The sequence below is a fragment of the Haliotis asinina genome, chromosome 11, assembly GCF_037392515.1.
Source record: "Haliotis asinina isolate JCU_RB_2024 chromosome 11, JCU_Hal_asi_v2, whole genome shotgun sequence".
NCBI lineage: Eukaryota > Metazoa > Mollusca > Gastropoda > Lepetellida > Haliotidae > Haliotis > Haliotis asinina.
In genome coordinates, this window is record NC_090290.1 from 18,734,531 (window position 1) to 18,757,864 (window position 23,334).

Consider the following 23,334-nt stretch of genomic DNA (forward strand, 5'->3'; position numbering starts at 1 on the left):
ATGACAGTATCTTGAGGATTTCACCATCTATATCCATTGATTTCTGAAGAAGAACAAAAGGAAGAGGTTTATTTCGTATTTGAGGCCACGTGGCGAAGAGTACAAACATGCCGAAAACAATGTGTGCGGATTTCAGTTGATTTAGTAAGACATCGTGATGGACGCAATCAAAGGCCTTCGAAAACATCGATCATTAAACAATAAAACCTCCCATTCCTTTTTGATAGATACTTATTATTCTACCATGACTCCAGTAAATACTGGATTGTGATTGGTTAATCAAAGTCATTCAGAGGTGTATAATCACGTTATATACCTCTGATTTTCCAACACTTTAGGTATTTGTTTAAAATCTGAATAACACGGTTATGGTAGAATGGAGATAAACGTATTGTGTTAAAAAATTAGACGTATAAAACGAAATTATAATAGCTCTAAATTTTGTATTTAAAACCGGACGCTACGCGAAATGTAGAATAATTATAATTTCGTTATATACCTCTGATTTTCCAAAACAGTATGTTTATCTCCTAAGTGACTGTGAAAAAACGCCTGATCCACTGTGGAACATCCTGGTCAAAACCAGCACGAGTTTCGTTTATCGCTATATTGTCGACACACCAGATCTGGTGTCGTGAGTTCAGTATGGACACACAGATTTGATGAGTGAGATGCATCGGTAATTTCCCGGGTTGTGTCTATCACTTGCTTCATGAAGCGGACATATAATGCTTTTCCCCTACTGAGAAGGGAATATTCCTGAAATTTATTTCTTTTCAGTTTACTTAAACTATTATTTATTGTTCTGTAAAGGGTTTGTTAACATTTTCTGAAAACAGAGATCATCAGTACTTACAGACATTTTCATATGTACCTATGGATACGCACAATTCCGTCATGTACCTGTACGTCATGTACGTCTCGTTTTAGACGCGAGATGTTTCGACAGTTGAAGTATCTTTCGTACTAGGATAGGTACAGAGTAAACTCTCATTAACATAGCCTCGGGTGAATTAGCTGGTAATTAGCTTCTGACGTCACGCTGTTGTAAGAGGAAGACCCACCCACAACTTGGTCAAATTAATAACCCCGCACCTCGAGAGATGCATATATAACCTGAGTTCGACAGTGGTCAGACATTCTCAATCGGTCAGTCAGTCCACAAACAACATGGTCCATCAACTCGTTGTCGCTGTGTGTGTGGTGTTGGGGCTCGCCTCTCACCAGGTGGATGCCCAGTGGTGGGGCATGGGTCAAGGTCAAGTTCAAATGGGAGGAATGGGAGCGGGTGCAGCTGGTGGAGGAGGGTGGGGCAACAACGTGTTCCAACCACTGAATCCCAATTTGAGGGAAGACAACACCCTGTACCAGACCTGTATCGCCAAGAACTCCAACGGTGACGACATGAAAGTCACCTTCAGCCTTGGCAACAACAACAACTTCAACAACCCGATATTTAACCGATTCGGTGGAGGTCGTACCCTGCGTCTTACAGCTCGCATCGCCTCCAACCCTTCTTCAACTCTTCAAGGTCAGTTCCAATTGGTCGTCACTGAATACTCCCGCACTGAAGAGGTGTGTTCCAGTCGTGCTCTCGGCGACATCCTAACCGACCGTACCTGGTGGAGTCAGTCCCGTACTCCTCGCGGCATCGTGGGCACCCCCGTCACCATCTTCCAGGGACAGACCGCCACATCCTCTGAGACCGTGGAGAACCTGTCCTTTGACGAGCTGACCGGTCGTGGACTGGCTCTGTGTCCCTCTCATCAGATCTCTGAGTCCACCTGCTTGGATGTCATCCCTCTGTGCTGCAAGATCGGCTACGACAGTCGACCTGCCACCACCCCATTCACCAACCAGAACCAGCTCTTCGGCCAGGGACTTCTCGGCATGCAGAACCCAGGTAGCAACAACGGTATGGGAGGTGGATTCAACCAGGGACTGGGCGGCGGAATGTCCCAGGGAATGAACCAGGGACTCCCCTCCGGAATGAACGGAGGATTCGGTCAAGGTGGACTCCCCTCGAACAACGCTGGCTCCCCTAACATGGGACTCTCCTTCTAGACAAACCTCTTACAAAACTTATATATAGTTATCATTCATGTAGCATAATTATTTATTATTCATGAACCATGCATTCCATAAAGAATTCTTTCATATCATACCATTAACAAAAATATGCTAATAATTAACAAAAATCAGGAATGATGGTGTGTACTTATAATCAGTGCGTGTGTACTCAGTGACTGATGTGTGATAAATAAATAAAATAAAATTATGAAAAGATCTGTCTTGATATCTTTTTTATATCAAGTCACCAAACAATGGACGTTTGTCTTAGTTTCCAGGGTGTGTGGGAATCGAACGTCGAATTTGTCGTGACGAGCGAACGCTTTTACTACTAGGCTACGCCATCCCGCGATGCTATAATACAGTAATGACTGGACTGAACGTGGGTGTAACATGAGCGGTTTCTGGAGCACTAGACCCGTGGAGGTCCCGGGCAAAAAATAGGCCTTCAGCAACACATGCTTGCTATAAAAGGCGACTATGCTTGTCGTAAGAGGCGACTAACGGGGTCATCTGTTCCCAATTGCGCAGATCAATGCCCATGTAGCTCATGTAGCAGACCACTGCCATATAGCTGAAATATTGCTGAGTGCGGCGTAAAACTAAACTCACTCACTCACTCACTCTGGAGCATTAACTGCAGGATGTCAAATACTGGGGACGGTGAACTGTCACGCTGGATCGTCCGCACATGATTAGAAGGTCCACAACTGTACATGATCATGACGCTATTGGAATGGTGATGAGATGACTGCGTGGAAATACCGGGTCACAGGACGTCAACAACGTCATAAGATAGTGAGCATGTTTAGTTTTACGCAGCATGGATCACTAGTCTCTTCGGATGCAGTGTTTTGGCCTTCCTGTGTCCATTCGCCAGATTTGTGCACATGACACACATTTTTGTGTCATGTGAAACCTTGCTATTAGATATTCAACATTCGTCATCTTCCAGGCAGATTCAGTATTCGCAGAGGTCACCACAATCATGGCTTTCGTTGTCTTGTAGGGTATGGCAATATCCCAGCTACATGACGGTGGTCTGTAAATAATAGGGTCTGCACCAGACAATCGAGTGATCAACATCTAGAGTTTCAATTTACGCAATTGGGATACAATGGCACGTGTTGACCAAGAATTTCAGAGAACCTTACCACCGATCCCCTTAGTCGCCCCTTACGACAGGCATGGGTTACTGAAGGTTCAGTTCTAACCCATCTCTTTCACAGGTTCCAGACTGCAGTGACCTACCCAGAACAGTCAAGGACAGTACAGTCAGGACCCACTTACGTCATTACGCCATTGTCGTCCCGCCAAACATGGCGCAAAGTCATTCAGAAAATCGTCAAAATGTTTTGCCTAAATCTTGTCCGTCAGCCTCCGGAGACTGTGTCCATTTTATGCTATTGTTCCTTGCGGTGTAAGCGTTCGATCGTTCGGAGTATGGTGGCCCAGTGGATGAAGTGTTAGGTCCGGGTTCGAGTTCATTGCTGGACTATTGCCTTAAGAGGCATTTAACCACACATACTCACATACATGTTTGTGTCAGTTGGGTGACTGCATGTCTTATCGAACAACTTTGTTTTGGATTGCCGTGCATGTATTACACTCATATAAAGTGTATTTTGTTGTTGTTTTCCTCCTTAAACTTGGGTTGCGGGATAGTCTAGTGGGTAGAACGTTCGCACGTCATACCGAAAGCCCAGGTTCGAATCTCCAATGTGTACAATGTTTGTAACCCATTTCTTGGGGTCCCCACTGTGATTGCTTGAATAATGCTTAAAGCGGGGTAAAACTAAACTCGACAGCTCTTTCTTTTTCCACGTTTTCATGGGTAAACGACATACAGTGTCAATATACTTAATGTTGCCTGCTGACATGTCATTGTATCCCACTTGCATATATCGATGCTCATGCTGTTGATCACCGGATTGTCTGGTCCAGACTCAATTATTTACAGACCGCCGTCTAAAGGTTTGGATATTGCTGACTGTGGCGTAAAACTAAATTCACTCACTTACCGACCTGTAATGTAGAGCCAGACATTACTCCTTATGTCTATAAGTTATTCAATCTTAGGTCGGTTATCAACAGATCATGACTGAAGGCGAAAAGACACTCTAGTGTCTAATGATGGCGGCCCGTGTATGCTAATGACAGTTATTACCGGTTCGTTTTACAACACGACTAAAACGCCCTGATCAATTAGAAATTAATTATGTGAACTATGCTTGTCATTTTTGTTACATCCTTTTCGTCCATGTTATTGTTATTATATAATATATCAAAACAGTATTATCTTAAACGTGTTAAAGACGCAGCTTCTAATACTACCATGTAGATTTATCGGAACACGTACCCTGGAAATTATCGTGGACCAGCGGTCTTAGCGTTCGCTCTTTACCCGTTTCCACTCCCAAATGGTGTTCGTCACCACTCGCCCCTCCCGCTTGTCCCGGAATAAAACGAGTGTTATCCCGGGGCAAGCCGAATAGCTCACGGAAAGGTGCGAGTGGTGACGAATGCGAGAGGGGCACGAATCGCTATTCGACTTGTCCCGGAATAACACGAGTTGGTCACGAATGCTCACATGAGTGCAATGTGTGGATTTCTTGTATCCCCTGTCGTTGCTTGAAAAATGCTACAAGCGGCGCAAAACTAACCTCACTCGCACTTGTGAAAGAAAGCATGTCACCATATCGATTGAAGCGTTAATATTGTGTGTTGTGAGTTGTATTAATTGTGATTTAAGAAAATTTTAAGCGTGGGGGCGAGTGCAAAGTTGGTATTAGGAATAAACTTCCAAAAAAGAAGGAGTGACCACTCCTGCTCAAGGTGTTTCAACTACGTCACCTATTTGCTGCAGGAACGGACACTGCAGGACAGGTGCCTGATCTTCGGAGAATCCCCGAAGTAACCTCGCTGTGACCTCACCTCCTCCCACTTTTTAACCGCCAAAGTGAGATTTTTCAATTCGACAACCTCGACCCACACAGCTCGTCTAACAGGTGTCTATCTCACCAATGCAATCGTCAATGTCCCCCCTCCTGGCCTTCCAAATCACTTTGGACCCCATCGAGCATCTATGGGACGAAGTTTTATCACCATTGTGACTTGAAGGACTTTCCAAAGCGTTGCGGGAAGAAAGACAAAGAATTCCCCAAGTCCAAAATCTGACGACTTGTGCAACAGCTTTTAAGGCAGTGTCAGTCTAAGTAAACTTAATGTCTGTACTTTTCGTTACGCTCCACTACTGAGTCCAAAAACACCTAGTAGGAGGTCGCGTCAGGTATGACCCTTGAGATTGACCAATCAGAACACAGCTTACCAAATAGTGAAAGTGTTCATTCGCACATACCTTTTGTACTTTTACGTCGGAAAGGTTTGTACCCGAAAGGTTTGTACGATTCCGAATGTTATTTTCCATACGTTCGCTACCTGGTAAAGCACATGGAACACGCCATTCGTAACTACTCGTGTCATTCCGCCAAACCGGATGGCGTCTCGTACGCCTCTCGTGGCCATGTTTACGACCGGGTCCTGTCTAAGCGCAAACGGGCACGAAGATGAAAATAGTCTAGTACTATTATTAACGAAAGCTAACTTTGAATTTCCAAACATTTCTCTTAGAATATCTACATCCCGTGGGCAAAATAGCAATACGGTCATTCCCTTTGCAAATATGTTTCAGTGTTGAAAGTTGTTCATCTTTTAGAATCAAAGTTTATGCTTAAATTGTGCTTTGTATAGTGTAGCGAAGTTTCAAAGTTCAACGGTTCCGCCAGTTTCATGTTTTGACATGCATTGAAAATGACGGTATAAAATCTTTCATGTTTCTCCACTGTCTCAATCTACTGTTGATGGATGTAAAGAACACATTGTACCAAGAACACTATAGTCAGCGAAATACTCCTAAAATTTCATTTTTTAAAATAATTTTATATGATGGGATAATAATAGACTCCACGGAAGGAAAACGACCTGTATCAAATACTCGACTGAACATTCTGCACATACTGTATTCCCTCTATTAAGCGCCGACTCTCTATTAAGCGCCGGGCCTCTAATAAGTGCTGAGTGTCTAATAAGCGCCGGGTACAGACCTTTGAATTTTTTCTCAAATGTATTCTCCCTTGGTCTAAAATTGATATATTAAGGAATGGTCCATTAACTCATCCACGTTTTAAAAAGTACAGGGTACCGGTATTTTGATAAGCGCCGGGTCTTGAGGTCTGTTGAAAAAAAGAGGAAATACGGTACCTTATGCCTTGTGTAACCATATATAATTTTACACGTTCATATTTGTGAGGTTATTAGAGAGGTTGAGCAGCGCGACGTGTACATGTACGGCTACGTGTAACTTACACGTACACGTACACGTACGCGTACACGCTACAAAACTTGTGTGAACATGAGTAAATCTTACGTGTACGGGTACGTGTGCTGGTACATTACATGTGTATGTAAAACGTCCTTTGATTGGTCAAATTTTCCGACTTGGACAAGTCTGTAACATGCTTACATTCGTGTGAATAAAGTTAGTAATGGCGGCAAATATAAATCTTTTGGCTGCTGTGGAAGATAACGATGATCTTTTGTTGCTTTCTGCTTTGAAAGAAGATGATATTTTGCCCGAAAGATACATTAATTTACATGAACTTACTAACGATCAGTGCCGTAAGTGGTTCAGATTTACTAGAGAAGATTTATTCACACTCAAAGCAACCCTACTGCTGCCTGACGAATTCCACTGCTCGAATCGTACAACTTGTCCAGGCATTGATGGTCTGTGCATTCTCCTTAGAAGACTCTCCTATCCAAATATTGTTGATGTCAATGTATGTAGAAAATGTGTTGACAAGCACAAGTATAAATAAATCCCGCCCGACTATTACGGGCACTACATAATGGAAATTGTCACAAAAGATTTATGAGTAAATGTAACTTGAAACAAATGCGTATGTAAAATAAATATATTTTATTCAAATACATGTTCGTATTCCAAATGATGTACATAGAAAACCTGCGTTTTATTACAAGATACATTTTGGAGAAGCATTTCAGAGTCAGACATATTCATCAAACAAATGGTTATGTAAACACTCAAAAGCTCTGAACATCGGAATGATAGGTATTTCTTGTTTTGAGGTATATTGATCTCAGGATTGGACCCACAGCCAGATACACGAGATGTGTGGAGTCCCTTATACGCTCTGGAAGGTCAGGCCACCCATGTTTCCAGTACCGGCGTTGTTAAGACCATTGTTCATACCCTGAGGTCCGACGTTGCCTTGGCCTATGCCCTGTCCGCCAGCGGGAAGTCCCTGGTTCATAGGTCCGGTCAAACCGCCGCCATTAAACCCACCGCCCATACCTGGGTTCATCCCACCGCCCAGGCCTCCATTGAAGCCTCCTCCCATTCCGCCCGACACACCTTGTCCGAAACCGCCTCCATTCCCGTTGTTGCTACCTGGGTTCGGCATACCGAGAAGTCCCTGGCCGAAGAGCTGGTTCTGGTTGGTGAATGAGGTGGTGGCAGGTCGACTGTCGTAGCCGATCTTGCAGCACAGAGGGATGACGTCCAAGCAGGTGGACCCAGAGATCTGGTGAGAGGGACACAGAGCCAGTCCACGACCGGTCAGCTCCTCGAAGGACAGGTTCTCCACGGTCTCGGAAGAGGTGGCGGTCTGTCCCTGGTAGATGGTGACGGGGGTGCCCACGATCCCGCGAGGAGTACGGGACTGGCTCCACCAGGTACGGTCGGTCAGGATGTCGCCGAGAGCACGACTGGAACACACCTCTTCAGTGCGGGAGTATTCAGTGACGACCAACTGGAACTGACCCTGGAGAGTTGCCGCTTGGTTGGAGGCGATGCGAGCTGTAAGACGAAGGGCGTTGCCAAATCGGTTTCCAAACCAAGGGCTGTTGTTGTTGCTGTTGCTTCTGCTGAAAGTGACTCTCATCTCGTCCCCAATCGAGTTCTTGGCGATGCAGGTCTTATACTGGGTGGGTTCTTGCTGGAACATGCCGCCCCTTCCTAAACCAGCAGGTTGTGCCTGTCCCCACCCTCCTTGTCCCATGCCCAAAGCACCTATGCCCCATCCACCAAACTGGCCTTGACCTTGACCTTGACCTTGACCCATGCCCGACCACTGAGCGAACGCCTGGTGAGAGGCCAACCCAAGCACCGCACACAGGACGACGACGATTTGGTGGACCATGTCTGTTCTGGACTGACTGACCAAGTGAATGTGACTGGACATTGGTCCGACCCAGGTTATATCCACATTTGACGGGGAGTGGAGGCTTGCCCCGGGGGACCTGGCGTAACGACTTCCTCCATACTCGCCAAAACATTAACATCATTTCGGTCACCGTTAGATTCATTACTAACTATTATCCAACTTTAGATGATAATTGATCATATTTCACTGACAGATATTACCGCATAACGCTGTCAGTGTGCAGTCAGCTCGTCACTTAAACAGTTAGTGACCGAGGGCCGATGTAATTAGGTGTGGCAATATTAATAACCATTTTATCTGTTGAGAGTTTTTGAAAATTCATTTGAAAGAACAAGACATAGATTTAAAGACAGAAAACGCGTTTTTCATGAGTATTCTCCTTAAGTGCTATATATCTAGGTGTGTTAAATGTACTACCCAGAAAAGCTTAGACTCTTTGGCGTAAGTATAGCCACTTACTTCTGTCAGCTGTTCTAAACTACATTTTGTAAAACATTTTATACTGATTTAAAGTACTGTCACGTTGAAAAGATTATTGTCATGAGTTCAATAAATTATGAAAATTGGCCAATCGTTCACAAAACTTCCCAACGCAGCTGTTCACATTCACGATATTGGCACAAGCTTTTCAACAATTTGATGCATAATCCTGGTTTTGCAAATGGTCTTCCCAAGTCAGTAGAGAAATTCATCTTTCATCTTCGGTCTTACCATACATATGTACATAACATATAATGAGTGTTTTAAGTGAGCCTAAACGTTTGATGGGTTGTGTATTTAAAGTAAAACTTTTTTTTATCCCTGACAAAGTGCACTGGATTGCTCAGTGTGGTAGATCTGTAACGCATATGTGTGTGCTTGTACCTCTATGTGACAGCTAAAAAGCCTTGAAATCAATAAAGTATCTATTAATAAACATATTCTATCAGGTCTCTCGCCTGGATGAAAAACGAATGACGGAAAAACGACCTGGCAAGACGGAATTGAGAGATGTGCATGTAAAATCCCCGTCGGCTCCGGGAGTGTTTCATCATTGATGCAAGCGATCGTAAACAGCTTCGTCAATATCCGTGTACCATCGTAGTTTTCCGTCACAAAAGTGTTGGCAAAAACTGTATGCTACAATTGAAATGATTCAATTGTAGATATTCATACATGGTGTAATACTGGTTGCTGTATCAGGTGTGTGAAAACATTTTCAAATCAATCATCTTCCGCCGTGCCATGTGATCGAGGAGCATGCTTGAACACAAAATGGCGTCACAGACAACAGACGGGAAAGCCGGCAGGTATGGAATGGAAAAACGCTCGCCTACGTTTGAATTGCTGCATGTTTGTAGTATTTGGTTGAAGTCTGTTTGCACGGAAGATAGTATTTTTTATTGACTTTCACACGATCCTGTTCAATGCGGCACATGCACCAAAGCATTACAATATACACCCCAAGAACTTTCTCGAACAAGCGTTCAAAACATTTGACGCTTAGTAGCGTAAAATAGTATCTGGCAGCTTTTTCTAACTTGTATGCTCACTTTTAAAGGCCATAATGTATTATCTCTTATCACAAAGCACTAGAACTATTCAGTGTAAAGTGTAGATACCACATGTAGGGCGGACAACCATGTTCACTTACAACGGATTTAGGTACGAACTTTCTCCAATTTTAAATTGTTTGTCTTACTGTTGGTAAACTGTTTCCTTCTGCAAATTGATGGCAACTCTGTAGTTCAGTTCAGGGGTAAATTCAAACAAAGTTTTCTCTCTGCACAAAGAAATGATTATTACAAAACCATTGTTACCGTGTCTAAATGATTATCTCCCTTTGGTTTTTAGTGCGTGAGCATCCTCATCCGAGACAATGCACCGTGATGAAAAAAGCGACTGTTCATAGATTATTTAGATCAGTATCTACATATGAACGTGACATGACATCAGAGATATATGTGAAATATGTCTTAACTTGTATGAATATCGTGATAGTGTTGAACTTTAAATTTCTTGTCTTCATTTGCTATAGCAGGTTTTTCACACTCACCTAATTGAAAAATATGCATAGCTTTCACTTTGGGTATTGATAGCCTTCTTTTAGGAACTCAACATTTTATAAATTTTACTCTGTCCGTCACTGTAACGTGTCATGTCATTGTGCTGCAAAAGGTGAATTCAGTGATATGCATAATTTCATATTAAGTGTGGCATGTATAAGATACTGTAACTAAGGTGTGCATTGCTCACTTCCAGTGATTGCATTAGGTTTTGTACGAGTGCTTGCGAAAATTAAATTAAATTTAAACATATGTATTCCAAATGTTTTCACGTGAAATTTTCATAACAGTCTTGAAGTTGAATCATTCTGAAAGTTATTTTTTCCCCAATATGTAAGTTGTACTTTTTTTAAAGTTAAGATCAGAGTCAATGCATCCAATACATGAATTAAAAATATTTTTTGTGTGTTTATATTATTTTTTGTGTCAAAAATGCAGGTTTCCGTGCAAATGGAAACACTGACTTCTTTGAAGAAAATTGATTTGTGACCACTTTCAGTCATCATGGTCATTCAGAAGAGATCTGTAAATATATTCCTGTACATTAACTGAAAATGGTACATCAGGTAATTTTTCACCATGTTTTCACAGTTATCATGGTTTCATTATTGGGTTATAAACTATCTTGATGCATGTTTTACTGGATCTCTTCATTCTTTGTGAATAAGGTTGTCCAGTTTGTAGAAAATCTGCTCCTACTATCGCTGAAGGGATCCTGTCAGTACAGGTACTTCAAAAATGTTTGTTTCGCTGAAAATCTCAGGTTCAGTTTGTAGAAAATTGGCTGCAACAGGAGTGGATATAACCCATTGCTCCGATGTCACAGTGCTGTGTTTTCTTCTGTCGGTGAAGCTAGTTTGTAGACCATGAGGAATCAGTGTCAAATTGACTTTCCAATGTTAATTACATTGTTTATTTATAAAATGCCCAAGGAAATTGGCTGATATAGTGGTAAAAATGATCGGGGCAAGTGATTTTTACATGTGCCACTGTAACTTGGTAGCATCAAAAATTGTAATCTGAAATTTGTACACAGCTGAGGTTTATCTTTACAGATTGAGTGGTAATTGTGGTACGGATTATATGTAGTTTAAAGATTGATGAAAAATTAAATATTTGACATCATTCTCTTCTGCTTTGTCCTAGAAAGTCATGAATGGCATTAATGGATTTGGGATCAGGCTCGCTAACTTGGTTGACTCATCATGGTTTTTCTGTGGCCATGATGTTGATCACTGGCTTGTGTGGTCCAAACATGATTATTAAATGACCACAGTCTGATTTTCAGACCGCAGGAATGTTGCAGAGTGTGGTGTTAAACAACAACCAAACCAATTCTGTTGCTCTGTTGAACTGATTACGTTTTTAACACTCTTGTTGTAGCTATAATTTTCAGTATCATCTAGTTGGCCTGATTGTAGCCATTTTTTTCATTTGTTTCAGCACCTTACCCCATCCTGCGGTAGTATGGGCACAAAGGAAAGACAAGTTGTGGGTTACAGTGAGACTAGATAATTGTGCAAAACCAGACATCCAGCTTAAAGAAAATAGTTTGTATTTCAAGTAAGTATAAAACGGCAGTTGCCTGTACAATATATTGATACTTTCCAAGTTTTATTTATAAGGAATATTAGTGTTTTGACATTTTAAAAGTTATAACCTGTTTTACTTATCAGTGTTAAATACAAATATAAATGTGTCTATTTATAACCTTTCACTTTGGGTAATAGGCACATAACAATCCTTGGACCCGTGAAGGTGCCGGGCTAGAATAGTCATTCAGCAACCCATGCTTGCCATGAAAGGCGAGTATGCTTGTCGTAAGACTAAGAGGCGACTAACGGGATCGGGTGGTCAGACTTGGTGACTTGGTTGACACATGTCATCTGTTCCTGATTGCGCTGATCGATGCTCATGTTGTTGATCACTGGATTGTCTTTTTCTCTTTTTGTCAACAATGATGATAATTAGGGTCAGCTAACCTTTATTTGCATTCAGTTTTTGTAAATTTTGGTGAAATATAAGTGCACTGATTGTTATTACTTTGTTTACTAATTATGTTATTTTTAGGGGTGCTGGTGGTCCTGATAAGATTGTGCATGAAGCGACACTGGAGTTTTATGATGATATCATTCCAGAGGTGAGCACGTCCTTCTTTTTTAACACGGCACCCGTGAAGGTCAGAGTTATAATTGGTCTTCAGTAACCCATGCTTGTCGTAAGAGGCGACAAACTGAAGCAGGTGGTCAGGTTCGCTGGCTTGGTTGACACGTCACCATATCCTATTTGCATCCTGGATTGTCTGGGCAATTATTTACAGACCACTTCCATGTAGCTAGAATATTGGAGTGCAGTGTTAACCTACAAACCCCCCAAATTCATGATTATGGTGATGTCTATGAGTACAAAATCCACTTGTATAATACCAAGGTTTTGCTTGACACACAAATGTGTTTTGTGTGTTCACAAATAAGGAGAATGGACACGGAAACCCATAATACTGCATCTGAAGAGATACATGTAAGTACTTACCATGCATCAATTTCGCCCATTAGTCATGACCACTGACGCATTCCAAGCTTTGGAGTAATTATCTCAAAGTAGACTACACTGTATTAGGAATGAAATGGTATGCTGCAGTATCTTGCGCTTGCTTTGGTATACCATAATGCAATCCCCAGATTTGGTATTGTCGGTTTTCCTACTGTCATTTCTATCAAATCATAAAATGACAGTTTTGTTCATTCAAAATGATAAAGATTATGGTTATGTTTTCTCCCATGTTATTAAACAATGTAAGGTTTTGTTTTTGTTGTTAATTTTCTGCACTGGGATCATATCTCATATACCAAACTGGAACTGATTGAACCGAAGACCTTGTACGACAATACATACAGTACCGTTCTAAGAACGCATCGTTTCATCCCTACACCATAACTCTATTTACAGGAGACCTGTGAACGTCCCGGGGTATAATAGGCCTTCAGCAAGCCATGCTTGCCACAAAAGGCGACTATACTTGTTGTAAGAGGCGAATAACGGGATCGGGTGGTCAGGCTTGGTGACTTGGTTAACACATGTCATCTGTTCCCAGTTGCGCAGATCAGTGCTCATGTTGCTGATCACTGGATTGTTTGGTCCAGACTTGATTATTTACAGACCGCTGCCGTATAGTTGGAATATTGTTGAGTGCGGCGTAATACTAAACTCACTCACTACTTGGCAGGACTCTCATATTACAGGAAGAACCCATAACATTTTTTGATCCCTGAACCCCCACTTTGGTAAGTCAAGGTCGTAGTGAAGGTTTTGTTTGCACTTTGTCCATTTGCTGCCTCCTGTCCCCAGGAATCAAAGTACACAATAGGAGGCAGGGAAATCATCTTTATGTTGAAAAAGAAGGAAGTGGAAAAAGGATTTTGGCCAAGGTTACTCAAAGATAACAAAAAGGTAAGATTGTTATAACTGTAAGCAGAGAAGATGAACCACTGTGCATTTTCATTGGTCTTACCTGTCATAAATGTCATCAATGTACAAGTGCAGCAGGGATTGGGATAGATAACTTTGACAATGGTCCATGGATTATTAACCATTTTCTGAATTTAGAATGGGCCTCTTCCCTTGTATCAATAGTAAATGTCAAAATTTTAAAGGGCCATTTCTTATTCTAATGTGCAAAATGGTCCATGGCCCTTGCCTTTCCCAATCCCAGGTGCAGTAACCTTGGAAGGAATGTTCAAACCCTTGTCACGTTGTTTTGTTAAGATGTGAATAGGGCCCTTAGGTAGGTCATGACACTTCACGAGAACTAAGACAATTAGTAATTTGACAAATGACGTTTCATACCTTTTCAAATGGTCTCATGGTTGTCACTTGACCAAATAGTCGATTTAACTCACCAAATTACCACTGTCAACAGTTGTAGCAGCTAAAGATGATTGTACTCTAGGTCAAATCATATTTGGCGATGTTGCAGTTTCACTCGGAACAGGTTCTTGAATATTCACTCATCACTAGAAATCTGGTCCAGGAAGTAAGCTGGGCTGCAACTCACGTATTGCAAGTTGGCACTTGTAGAGGTAGCAAGGGAACCACCATAGTCCATATTCCCGGAAGTAGTGCCCTGCAATACTTCCAGGCTATATTTTGATATTATTCTTGACCTAATAATAGAGCCACTTTGTAACTGCCTCTGTGGTGTAGTGATAAGAGCATTCACCTGGAGAGTTGAAGGTTGAAGGTTCAGTTCCTGGACGTGTCATGCCAAAAGACGCTGAAATCAAGTACTTATTGGTCCCTGTCTGGCGCTAGGCATTAATAGAAATAATATAATGTCTCATTAAGGTATTCATGCTTAATTGTGGCATGGTATCTCAGTGAACTAGTGCTATAAAACCAGCATATGTCTGGGCTAGTACAAGCATTCACACATACACATGCATGTGTGTTGTGATACGTTAAAATATTTTTGAGTAGGACATTGAACCCCATTTTTACCGCCATCATCATCAGTTTACTTTTGTGTTCAAATATTGTACTGCTAAAAAGAATGTTTAGACAATTGTTTTCATGTGTGACATGTTTATTATGAACTTTTGCATATATGTAAACTCATTCACATTGCTTATGAGGCTTGAATAAAATTGGTGCGATGTTAAATTTTAACTCACAGCTTGGATAATTCCAACTTACAGTCTAAAGAATGTACTAATATATTCTTTATGACTGCACAATGAACTTTGCGGTGGTGTATCCTAGTTGTTAAGGCATTTGGTCATCACAATTCACACTGAAGACCTGGGTCCCCCTCATGGCCACAATGTATGACGCTCAATGTGTGTCCCTAGCCTTGATATTGCTAGAATATTGCTAAAAGTGATGTAAAACTAAATTCACTCGCTCGCTGTCCGTGAAACTACTTTTGTTTCAGACCCGTGAAGGTCCCGGGATAGAATATTCCTTCAGCAACCCATGCTTGCCATAGAAGGAGACTGTGCTTGTCGTAAGAGGCGACTAAAGGGATTGGGTTGTCAGACTTGGTGACTTGGTTGACACATGTCATCTGTTCCAAATTGCGCAGATCGATGCTCATGTTGTTGATCACTGGATTGTCTAGTCCATACTTGATAATTCACAGACCGTCGCCATGAAGCTGGAATATTGCTGAGTGTGTCGTAAAACTAAACTCACTCACTCACTCACTCACTTTTGTTTCAGGTTCATTTCTTGAAGACAGATTTTGACAAGTGGCGGGACGAGGATGATTCAGATGCTGATGACAATGAAGATATGAACTTAGAACAGGTATATAATAAAATTACAGTGTATGTTGAACTGCTGCTGACCGTTAGTCTAGATCTGAGTCAGTTTCTCAGTAGTCATTCTGGTTATAAATGTATGACTAAAATATCTGAAAGCAGTAATTTGTCATTCATGAATTTGCAATGAATTATGTTATGAAAGATTAAATTGTGTTTGTCAGTCATGAAATTAGTTTGTGGGTTTGGAAGACACTGATTGTGGTTTTACCTTCAAGTTAATGCATTTGCTACTAAACTGGACAAAATAAGTTAGGGATATTGGTATTTTTATGACTGATATTTTGTCAGTGTGTCAATGAATATCTATATCATTATTCATAATTTCAAAATTTACAAATATCCTTAATTATTTTTGTCCAGGATATTTTTATCATGTTCAACATAAACAAACATATTTTTGAGAAGTAACTAGCATTGTGTATACTGTAAACAGCCAAATTTTTGCGCCCGTTTAATTTTCGCGAACTTCGCGTCAGACTTCATGGCGCAAGAATAAGAACATGTGATAATATAGATACATCATTCACTTTATTCAGATAAGTCAACAACATAAAAACAATACAAGTGTGCACTGCTCATTCACATGTCACCGCTTGGCCAATCTGAATTAACACGTGTCACTTATTGATCCTCTTAACAGTTTTCACAAGAGATTAGCTTTTTGCCAAACCCCTCAGAACAATGTCTTTCTGTTTAGAGAGCTTGTCCAGACATTTCACTATCCACTAAGCATGTACAGGCTTCATAACACTGATTCGCAAGTCTATTGTTTGATTGATGTTTGTCTTGCAATTGGCGGCTACCTTCTCTGCATACCACTGTGTAAATCTAAGTAAGCAGTCACATCACGTGAGAAGAGATCATTTTATTTTGATTGCTCGAACACCTGGTTAAAGAGAACTAGGTTTGATATCAGTTATATTTGTTTTTAAATCACTACGCAAATCTGTTTATCTTATAACAACTCAATGATCACGCACCTGGGTGTTGTCTTAAAACATTCAGAGACGCCCTCTGTTACATGTTTGTCACGTGACTGGTCTTTTTCATGGCTGAATGAACGATTTATCGATCAATATTCTGCATGAAAACCATGGCCATGTAAAGTACCATTTAGACCTATATCTCAGGTATTTATTCTGTATTGCATTTGTCAGTATATTTGTCAACTAGCGCCTCGCGAAAATAAGAAGGCGCGAAAAGGTTTAGTGACCGTCACTCGCGAAAATGTAAAGGCGCGGAAATAAGACGGTTTACAGTACTCTTAATTTAAAGAATTGAGTACTTTTACACAGAATTCCTTTCCTTAAGTATATGAATATAAATGGTTCTCATTGGTTTTTAGTAATTCTTATATTGCCAGATAGTTGGCATACATTTTTGAACATTCAAGTCATGTGACTACTACAATAAACTCCGGTCAGTGGCTATGGTTATAATTGTATATGTATGTATAGGCATCACTTAACATTTTCTAACACTGTTGTAAAGTTTGGGCACCATGGCAAGTTATCACATATGAGCCAATTTAGTCAGTTGCGTCAGGTACGCAAGGTATTATGGACCTGTTGGGTTTTAAGTGAATCTTACACATTTTTTGTTCTCCCTGATTTGTATTTGAATGAGTAAATGTGATTTTTATTTTGCAAAATATGCAAATGTGTGCCATATCGGGAGCTCTGATCAAACGATTTGAATCTTGTATGTTGCTGTTTTTCCCACGGATACTGTCTTAGTAAAGTTGCTGTGGTGTAATTCCTCTTCATAATATTGCCAGGCACTACATTTGAACATATTGTCAAAATTTGTTAATTGGAATGTGAGGCAAATTTTGTTATAGACATCACTAGATTTAGAAAAAGCTTAATAGTTATCTCTTTCCCCCTTGATTTGCATTTGGGAAACATGGGTAATTTTTGTGCATCATGCGTAATTCAGTTGTACCAAATGAGTTGAAACGTGCCTCACTTGAAAATAATAGAAGAACTTTCAGGCTATCAGAAAACAACATTTATGTATGACTGAAGATAAAACGCAGTGGTCTGCTGAAGACAAAATTTAGCTGGGGTCTTCATGGTTTGTTGTATCAGGTGATGGAAATATGTCTGTACGTGCTGACTTGATGTTTTCAGATGATGAATTCCATGGGTGGACTGGGTGGAGCAGGTGGCATGATGCCAGAGGTGAGTGTCCACAATATGTCCTTACTGAGACCCCCATCTATGTAAAGAAACAGATGAAATTGATTACAGTGTTTCTGAACGTTGCCACTTTTGCACCCGACAAGTCATTTAGAAGTGCCTTTGTTAAATAAGTGTACCCATTTCTTTTGATGATCCACTTAAGCTTTAAACATCACAGCAGTTTTCACAACCTGAGTTAAGTCATAGTCCTTGTACAACCAGCGTATAGTCGTAATCTTGAAGTCATAATCGTGTACAGCTAGCATGTAGTCATAGTGGTATTTCTATTTGTTCCACCTTGCTGATGACTATATTTTGATTACAGGATGAACCTGATGAAGATAGTGATGATGAAGGTGAGCATGTGTATCATACATCCTTTTCCACTTAGTTACCTGGCGGGACCTCCCATAAGGTTTTGTTAGACTCAGTAGTGGAGTGTAACAAAAAGTACTGAGGATAAGTTTACTTAGACTGTTTAAACCTGGACTGAACCTTAAAGGTCACATGCAACTAAAAAATCAAACATAATTAAAACACATTTATCACTTATTCATGACATATAATATACATTGCTGCTTTTAAAAAAACAAATAAGCACAATTATAAGCGTACAATCGCGATTCAAAAGTGCAGTATTTTGTACTTGGGCTTACTTCCCCCGAAACGAAGCCCTCGGGAGACCGAACCCAGTCATAGTGGGTGGATATGCACTCAAGTGTAACGACGGCTTCCGATTGGCTGTTTCATTTGCTGGTATGCTTAGGGTTCATAGTGTGTACAGAAAGATGATCTGTTTGATGGGCATTTTAGCAGTATAGCCAGTCACTTTGTTTGTGTACTTGATGCATCGTTTCAGTATGGATTCATACTGTTGTCAAACAAAATCATATACACGAAAAGAAGTCGTTATTCATGAAGACTGTATATAGAGATGTTGGGTTTGGAAAATACATGTTCTCTGAATTGGTGCTCGATGCAATAAAAAATCATGTCAGTACAGATGGTAAACTACTGCGTGGCTGGAATCTGTCATTCGTCCCAAGTACAAAGCAGGACTTGAAACTGACAAGAGTTTGCACCAGTTTCTGTCAGATCCAGTCATCTGAAAAAAATGAATGTAGTTTGTTTGCAACCCACAGACATAAAAACATGTCATGTGTATCACACGTGCCTAATTACATAATGTGGCAGACAGGTGCATGAGTCATAAATCAACTTACTTTCTTTGTCGTATAGTCTGATAGGTGTTGAGTTCAGATTGCACATGGTCAATGATTGAAGCTGTGTATTGCATGTTGTCTTTAGCAGACAGGCATACAGGTGTGAATAAACCAGACACTGAGCTTTCTCTGTGACTGAGACTGCTTACCACAATCAACAAGTTTTTTCACGTAACAAGTAGATTATTTACTTGTTTGTGTACACAACCAAGATTAGACTACTGCTCACAACCTCAGACGCTGGGCATGCATACTGTTTCAAGCTTCGCGAACCTATTCACTGGGCATGTGTTATGGATGCAGCACAGCATAGCTGTTGAAACCAGTTTTCCTCCCAGCGCTGGGGGGAATTTTGTGAAACGTTTGAACTCAAATTTTGCGGGCTTTATTTTCATCGGGTTTTTTTTTTCAACTTTCTAGGTTGAATTGGCATTTTTTATGATTTGTTTCGGTAAGTATATACCGAAAGGTACCAGAGTCTGCGAAGTTGTGTTTTACGTTGCATGTGACCTTAAAGTTATTATCACAACAGAAGTGTTGTGAGGTGGTTCAGAGCTATGCCCTCAGATACTTCTAGTTTGTCACAGTCTTTGTCAAAGAATTGTGAGCTGTATAGCTTAAACATAGTTCTTAGCTCTTACATTTCTCTATATATGAGAACAGTTAAGTTTATATTATGAACTACTGGCAAACAAGGATAAGTTGAGTACCAACCTGACAATTCACCCATGTTAACATGTATGAGTGCTGCCCACTGGTGCTTGCCATTGTGATCCAAGATTCCCCTAAAAGCAAGTGCAGGGTATTACTGACTTGCTTCACCCACCATTGGAGAGTCTTTTAGGCAAAGTGTGTGCAGCAATCAATTTCATCGTCATGCACTGCACATGCTCTATGGTACAGTTGGAAATAGAAAAAGAAACTGTTTTTTTCACATTTATCTCTACAATTTATGTAGTTCATGTGCAAAAGAGTGAAATATATGTTGCAATAAGTTCGACCTAACAGTTCCAGTGGTAAGGAGGCAGGAAACATGAAAACGGACTTTACTGAGGCAAGGTTAATGCAGAAATGAGCAGTGCAGATTTTTTTCAAAGTCCAAAGCAACTTACTTGGAACACACCATAGCTTTATGCAAATTAGGGTGTGATGATATTGTATTACAAAGGGCACTTTCAAAATGTCCAGTTTGAAGTTATACTTAGCTTTATTTTAAGTGATAGTGGGCATAAAAAATAATAACTTGTATGTTGAAACTATGAAGGATGTAGCTACCATGGAGTCTCCTTATTACGCCTATTTCATGCCAGGTGCGTCGGCAATCTGTCATCATACCTGTCTGAGTGATCAAATTGCCATCTATATTTTTTTCCTTTGTTTTCAGCAGCTATTCTTATTTTTTCTAAGTTTCGCCAGTTTTTATGAGTAAACATGCTTTTCTGGATATCCTCTTAAGCATCCCACTGAATGCCCAGTTAGACCGGAGTGAGTTATTTTGACATATCCTATTTCCAGTTGTGAAAATTTGAGGGATTAAGTGTAACAACCTAAAAACTTCTTTTTTTTTTCTATTTCCGACAGTAGTTGAGCCTAATTCTGCTCTACCTTCCACAAACCAAATGGGTTTGCTGATTGCCATGCCTTTTCTTTTCCTAAACATGTTCTCTTTGCTGGTCCAACTTTTCTTTGTTTGGTAGTACTATTTGGTGAGGTCAAATCTTGCAAGATTTTGGCAGATTTTTTTCAAACCAGTGGACAGTCAAAATAGCAAAACAGGATGATTATGATTTGGAGATTTAACGTGCGCTTTCTCACATAATCCATATTTTGTGCACAAGGTTAGGACTACAATCATGGTATTTATATTCATCCTACATCCAACCTAGTCTCAGGTGAGTTATCTGAGATGAATAACGAAGGCTGGTTGGTTACTTTGCTTGTTTAGACAGAGCATGGTATTAAGAAATTGGACTTATGGATTGACCTTGTTAGACATTTTGTGAGTGAGTGAGTTGAGTTTTACGCCGCACTCAGCAATATTCCAGCTATGTGGCAGCGGTCTGTAAATAATGGAGTCTGGACCAGACAGTCCAGTGATCAACAGCATGAGCATTGATCTGCGCACTTGGGAACTGATGACACATGTCAACCAAGTCAGCGAGCCTGACCACCCGATCCCGTTACCCGCCTCTTACGACAAGCATAGTCGCCTTTTATGGCAAGCATGGGTTGCTGAAGGCCTATTCTACCCCGGGACCTTCACAGGTCTTAGACATTTTGTTTTGAGTGAGTGTACATGTATTTACCATGTGCAGCACCTGCTATGTTACAGTATGCCAGGTACAAATGCTACGAGAAAAGTTACGAGATCTTAGGCTTACGAGAGTTTTGTGAAACGGGTCCCAGAACAGTCACTGGGCTTATTTTTAACTAGCTTGCTGTAACTGTGGTGGTTCCAAAGGGTGGTGGGGTGGCCTAGTGTTCGATTCCCCACATGGGTACAGTGTGAAGCCTATTTCTGGTGCCCCCTGCCATGATATTGAAGAAATATTGCTATCAGCGGCATAAAATCAAGCTCACTCACAGTTGTGGTATAGGTGATCTCACATCCTTTTCATGTTAGAGTTTAAGAAGAGATGCTAACCATCCTGATTTTGGATTACAAAATCCACTCTCTGATCAATCCATAAGAAACTCTGATTTTTTAGAATATACATGTATGATAATAAATTTAGAATGTTTGAAAGAATTTTAGTAAATAACCAAGTAAATATGTTCATTTGAGTGATGTATTATGTGGTTAAGTACACCCAGAAATTGCATATTTTCAGGATAAATCTAAAGATTTTCATTGTGGAGGAAACCCCCCTAGACCCCACTGTCAAAAGGGGGCGAGCCCCGTCTTAATCTCACCTGTAACTCGCACCTTCAGGGCTCGGTAGTTTTAGCAAGGAATGTCTCAACTTTCATTTGATTCAGGGCTCACATGTCTGCAAATTATGAAGATATGGGTTTGAATTGGTTCATCAGCAACCTATGTTTGACATAAGAGGCGATAATCAGAGGATGTAAACCAGTAGTCAGACTCGCTGACTCGTTTGCATCATCATATCCCAGTTGTATGGATTGATGATCATAGTGTTTATCACTGGATTGTTTACAGACTGCTGCCATATAGCTCGGCTATTGCTGAATGTGGCATAAAACAGCAAAGCAGTAGGTAAAACCTTAGCAGAACAAAGTCATGTTTCATCTTCTGTTTTTGGAGCCTGGAGATTGTGACATGTCTTTCTCTTTGTTTCAGATTTACCCGACTTGCAATGATAATACCACCAGAATTGAGGCGGAAAGACCTGTAAATCATGCCAAGCTATGTACGAGTGTTGGTTGATGGCCCACGATTGCATATTCCCTTTATTTCAGGCTCTCATCTCATCACCATAAACTGTCAGCATTAAACTGCTGGACTTTGGATAGCTTTAAACTGGTAGAAATGTTGTTCAGTACTTAATTTTTCCTTTAAGGAAACAGTAATTCACGTTTACTGAACCAGATGTAAATTTTAGAATGCACTGCAAGTATAAATTCCCAGTCCAAAGTTAAATGTGTCTGGAATTTTTCCTGGTTTTTCTTTGTATGCAAGATTTCATTGTAGTCAACATCTCTCTAAAACTACGCATCATATACTTGAGAAAATGTCAGGTGCCATGCTTCATTTTGTGAGGACTGATTGATTTCACGAGGAAGCCTGAAGTTGGAGGAAAGTATTATGTTGAATGACATTAAGAGTTCATTGTGACTAACCCAACTTCCTGCGAATGTGGTTCATGGGGTCCATCGATCGAGAGACACTGTATAAAAGACTGAACTTCCCCTAACCACAGGAAGTATTTGGAGAAGTTCCTTGTCTTCAGCAGCATCCAGAGTTTTCTATAATGTTCAAGCTCACTTCGTTTTCTTTCCGTACTTGCTATAGCAGTTTGTCTTTGCATATCTTGTGACAGCCTGATGTGGGAGCTGCGGTTTCTGTTGACATTTGCAGTTCTCGGTGGTGCTTTTAAGTTTACTGGTACATCTGAACATCAATTTGTCTACTTTGTTCTCTGTTTCATTTTTCAGACTGATTAACAATTACTGTCAACATTTCTTGAATTTTATTGTATTTTTAAGATTCCAGTTGTTTCTAGAATGCTTTTCCTAACAGAAAACAATTATGATATAAAAAGTGATTGTGTGAACTTGGAAAT

The 23,334-nt window shown here is 40.6% G+C and overlaps 3 protein-coding genes across 3 annotated transcripts; 2 read left to right on the top strand and 1 right to left on the bottom strand.

The window, feature by feature from the left end:
* Positions 1–1,170: 1,170 nt before the first annotated feature.
* Positions 1,171–2,066, top strand: LOC137255596 (uncharacterized). The gene has a single exon (XM_067793035.1). The coding sequence runs from the start codon at positions 1,171–1,173 to the stop codon at positions 2,062–2,064; it is 894 nt and encodes a 297-aa protein (XP_067649136.1). The 3' UTR covers positions 2,065–2,066.
* Positions 2,067–7,274: 5,208 nt separating this feature from the next.
* On the bottom strand, positions 7,275–8,291 carry LOC137255329 (uncharacterized). The gene has a single exon (XM_067792779.1). The coding sequence runs from the start codon at positions 8,289–8,291 to the stop codon at positions 7,275–7,277; it is 1,017 nt and encodes a 338-aa protein (XP_067648880.1).
* Positions 8,292–9,387: 1,096 nt separating this feature from the next.
* On the top strand, positions 9,388–23,333 carry LOC137255232 (co-chaperone protein daf-41-like). The gene is made up of 8 exons (XM_067792667.1): positions 9,388–9,604; positions 11,804–11,923; positions 12,431–12,500; positions 13,709–13,810; positions 15,578–15,664; positions 17,814–17,864; positions 18,190–18,220; positions 22,392–23,333. The coding sequence occupies exons 1-8, from the start codon at positions 9,555–9,557 to the stop codon at positions 22,409–22,411; spliced, it is 531 nt and encodes a 176-aa protein (XP_067648768.1). The 5' UTR covers positions 9,388–9,554; the 3' UTR covers positions 22,412–23,333.
* The last annotated feature ends 1 nt before the right edge of the window (position 23,334 follows it).